Raw genomic sequence first — 4,604 nt, 5'->3', positions numbered from 1 at the left:
CCCAGAGGAAGACCCAGGACACGCTGGAGGGACTATGTTTCTCAGCTGGCCTGGGAACACCTTGGGATTCCCCTGGATGAGCTGACCCAAGTGGCTGGTGAGAGGGAAGRCTGAGTCTCTCTGCTTAGGCTGCTGCCCCCATGACCCGACCCCAGATAAGAGGCAGAAAATGGCCAGACGGACGGACAGAAAGACAGAAAAAGGACAGAGAAATAAAAAGGACAAATATATCTAAAAAGGACACATAGGAGACATAAAGAGTTCCAAAAAAGACAGAGAGACATAACACTGAGGCATAAAGGACACGAGACAAATATTTTGAAGGACTTAATCATTTCAAAATGTCTAAAAGTTGCAGGAAAACAATGTTCAGAATGATTTTTGTGAGAAGAATATTAACTTTCAWATTTTACTTTTCACTTTTAACATTTTCATACAACATTAAAAGATCTCGCAGTTTTCTTTATGTTTCTGTGCTGAACATCCATRATCTTAACCTGCCCCTTCCTTTCCGGGCTGATGTCCTGCGACTGATGTCCATGTCCATCAGTCACTGTGTGAGAGGACAGGTCTTCAGTCCAACACAGGGACACATAGAGACCAATGACAGAACTATTCTCACGCTCACCTCGTGAGAATAGAGTTACCAGTTAGTCTAACATGTTTGTTTTTAGTCAGTGGGAGGAAACCAGAGCTCCTGGAGAAAACCCACAGGTGCACYGGGAGAATGTGTGCACTGAGGCTAGGTCAGGTCCTGCATCCTTCTCACTGAGCGGCAGCAGCTCTACCAACTGAGCACTGAACATCACTGATGGAAACTAAGAATTTCTAATGACCCCTTAAACCCACCCTTCCGGTGGTGTCACCGGACCCACACACATTTGTTTTCCAAACAACTTGTCATTCTGCCCCCCATAGGAAAGAAAAAAAGAACCAAAGCCCCCGTTAGCAGCCTACAGAGAGCTGTATTTTTGTATTTTCGTTCACACCCGCCTTACTTTCTCTTTCAGCAGAGACCACATTGTTTCCTGTCGCAGTAGAAAACGTGTAAGATTAAACGGGGGCTGATTGCAGCTCAGGCACAGGTTGTTTGAAATGTCACACGACCTCCGACAAACACACACACACGCAGGAACAATGGTGTCAGTCCAAATATGAGTCAGCTTCGACACGCATGGTTTAAATAATGGACAGCTCTGTGTGAGGTGAGGGCGGCGAAGGAAACAAGCTTCCACTCAGTTGAACTTATTTTTCCAGCAGCGTTAGGGTWAAGCTATAATGACACGTTTACTGTTAATTTTCCCGTTTCTAATGTTCAAACTTCATGCAGAATTTCCCTCTTGTTTCGTTGCAGTTTCACTTGGTGTGTGGCAGCGTGTGACCGTGATGAAGGGTGACACTGTGACCTTGACCTGCCCCATTACCAACCCTCATAAGACCAGCGTCGAATGGAAAAACCCCGAGGGACAGATAATGTTCTTTAATAACAACAAAGGTAACTAGAAAAATTGCATTTCCTGCGAAAATGCTAGTGTGAATGTCTGTAGCTGAAAACTTTAGCTGAAAGCTGCTGAAGAAACTGAAATTGAGCTGAACATGTTGTTAAACATGAAAAGCAGAATGAAGCAAAAAAAGGCAGAAAAACAGTTAAAAGGTGCAAAAATATGGCTGAATTAGCATAAAAAGCTAAAAGCTAAAATAGCTGAACATAGCAGAATGCAAAAGAAGCATAAACAGCATAAAGTAGCAGAAAAATGTTTAAAAAGGCAGAAAAACACAGAAGAATTGCAGAAATAAGTAAAATTTTAGCTGATATAGCAGCAAAACGCTAAAGTTAGCATATATAAGCTAAAGGTAGCAGACTCAAGTTGAAAGTTGCACACAGATGGTGAAATGGATGTAACAAATTCAAAATTAACAGAAAATCATTAAACTAAAAAGTGATCATTTGAAGTAAAACAGGTAAAACAGCCGAAGTTTTTAGTAAAACAGCTAAAAAGTAGCTGGAAACATTTTAATTAGCATAAGGATGCATAAGGAGCACAAGATTGCTGAATTTAGCAGAATTCAGTTGAAATTGATCCAGAAAAATGTGCAATTAGCATAGAAAGCTAACAGTGGCTAATAATAGCTAAAATTTAGCTAAATTTGTAGCAAATAGCTGAATATAGAAGAAAGCAACTGTAAGAAGCATAAATAGCACAAATTAGCAGAAAAAGTATAACAAAAGCAGAAAAAAGAAGAATAGCAGAAAGAAATAATTTTAGCTGAAATAGCAGAAAAAACCTACAATTAGCAAAAAATTAGCTAAAATTTGCACAAGACAGTAAAAAAGAGCATAACCAGAACAAATTGTGTAAGGTTTTTTTAAAATATTTACAAACTATTTGAATGATTTTAAGGTCGTTGAAAATTGCCCCATTCAAAGTCAATGGGAGGAAAAAGTGGCTAAAAAGTTGAAATAGCTAAAAAAGTTTTAAAAAAATAGCTGAAATATCAAAAGTCATAGCCGGCATTGCACGAAAGAGCTGAACGTTTTGATATATGYATGGTTGAAGTAGCACAAAAATTGTGGAACGAGAAAGGTGATGCCTGCAGGCATTCACACCAAAATGATGTAACTTTGTGCGTCACTGACAGCAGGAGGATGTTGGGCAGAGTTAGTCTCGTACTGGACAGTGAAGCAGACCTGTTCACGTGTCAAATACAACTCAGAAAAATACAACTCAGACGAGTTCAGTGACTGTGAATATTTTAAAATAAATTTAGTTTAACACATATTTAAATWTGCTCAAAGTTCAAGCAGCAGGGTTGTGAGATTGTTTAACTCACACAAGGAAACTGGGAACCCCCGCTAACATTTTGAACTATTTRAGAGACTTTCTTACGAACGTCTCTGATCAATAGTCTCCAGCAGTGAGGCACCACCTTAAAAGAGACAATCTAGTTGTTTCTGAAGTTTTACTTTGGCCTTTACTCATCAGTCCCTCATTAAATGTAAAACTTCCTCCAGGCCAACTGTCAGCCAAACAAAGGCATTCTTTAAAGTTTTCAGGCTTGTCACACAAATCGCCACACACTATAGTGTGAAAAAAAATGCTACATTAGTTTATACTGAAGCTGTGCACCACGTGTCAAACTCAAGGCTCATGGGCCAAATAAGGCCTGCATTTTATATGTCCTACGAGAGCTACAAAGACGCATTAATGACTTAAACTAAGCTGCTCCAAAGCTGGTAAACTACATCTCCCATAATGCATGTTGATTYTTTTACCTACAAAATGATGACATCACACCCAGGCTTTCAAYCAAGAGTTGTTACGACTGTACTGGTCACCTGGAGGTGGAATAAACCGTTCCACCTGGCTTTGGTCTCAGATCACCTCCTTTAGATAAACAAAACTCTGTTTCATTTAAGCCACAATGTGTCTTCTCAAACATAAAGAGACATTTTCTTCTTCTTAATTAAGATAATAAACAAAGTAATAATGTTTTTTATAATTTTGATTTATATTTTCTTTTAACTAAAAGCTATTATCATTTTATAAACCAAGGTCACATAATGAAATGAAGGACAACCTATTTTCTTGCARTARAATTRAGAAAAAGAAAAACACTCAAAAAGAATATTGTTCCAATGTTTCTTTATTTGTTTATGCAAATAAGTGTTTTAATCAACTGTTAGTAAGGCGATTATGTGTTTAGATGTATTGATATGAAGCATTAAATATCTTTTTATTTGTTTCTAGCATTAAAAGATAAACGATYCAGCATCATCAAGCTGTCTCAGTCAGAATTCTCCGTCAGTATTTCCAACATGACCTTCAAAGATGGAGGCAACTACACCTGCTCACAGTWCAACCAGAAACCATTAGAGACCATGGTGGAGGTGACCGTGTTAGGTAAGTGAGTCAAACCTCTGCAACCACCAAAAATAACAAGCAAAACCTTTACCTGCGGTACAGATCACATGTGTGAGACACGTTTTATGAAGATGAATTAATGTTTGCACTGGTGTTGATCTGTTTAAAGGTTATCCCAAAATGTCGGTGACGAAACACGAAGGTAAAACTGTTATAAAATGCAGCGCTGATGGAAACCACTACCCACCACAAATCTCTTGGGAGTTTGATCTTGAACCTGAATTTCATGGTAAGTTTCCTAAAGTATCAAACAAGCTTTAGTGAAAAGTTGCATATAAATTTACAGTACAGWTTATATCCAGTTACAATAAGAAGTTTTTTATTCGTTCATTGTGGGAAGGATCTGGATGTCAGCTGTTTTTCTTTCACACAGTTGAATTTGTGTATTTTCTCTAATCCACACATTCAAAATGATAAACTCAAGGAGATATATTTAATTTAACTCTGTCTTTAACAAGGAAAGACTCCAGAGTGTATAAAACACAAAACAATAAAGTGAAAAGATAATAATATTTTTTAAAATGCCTGTAACCAGACACGCTACTTCAGAACATTTGAAGGCAGACTAGGATTACGTTTCCCATTTTCTAGTTCTGCCTGCTCTGACTTCTGTTCAGAAGAGCTGTTTATGTTAATGAGCTCTGTTGGTAACGCCCTCCAAAAATCTGTTGACATTAACTC

The 4,604-nt window shown here is 38.0% G+C and overlaps 1 protein-coding gene across 1 annotated transcript in view; it reads left to right on the top strand.

Annotated features, from left to right (window-relative positions):
- Nucleotides 1–4,604, top strand: part of crtam (cytotoxic and regulatory T cell molecule) — a gene marked incomplete in the record, with an annotated part of 15,163 nt that overhangs the window by 2,351 nt on the left and 8,208 nt on the right. The window contains 3 exon segments of the mRNA XM_014006024.1: nucleotides 1,355–1,495; nucleotides 3,750–3,902; nucleotides 4,033–4,152. Of these exon segments, the coding sequence (XP_013861478.1) occupies nucleotides 1,355–1,495; nucleotides 3,750–3,902; nucleotides 4,033–4,152 (414 nt within the window).

The sequence above is a fragment of the Austrofundulus limnaeus genome, unplaced genomic scaffold, assembly GCF_001266775.1.
Source record: "Austrofundulus limnaeus strain Quisiro unplaced genomic scaffold, Austrofundulus_limnaeus-1.0 Scaffold33, whole genome shotgun sequence".
NCBI lineage: Eukaryota > Metazoa > Chordata > Actinopteri > Cyprinodontiformes > Rivulidae > Austrofundulus > Austrofundulus limnaeus.
Note: the sequence above shows the minus strand (reverse complement) of the source record. Positions and strands in the feature narration are given on the sequence as shown.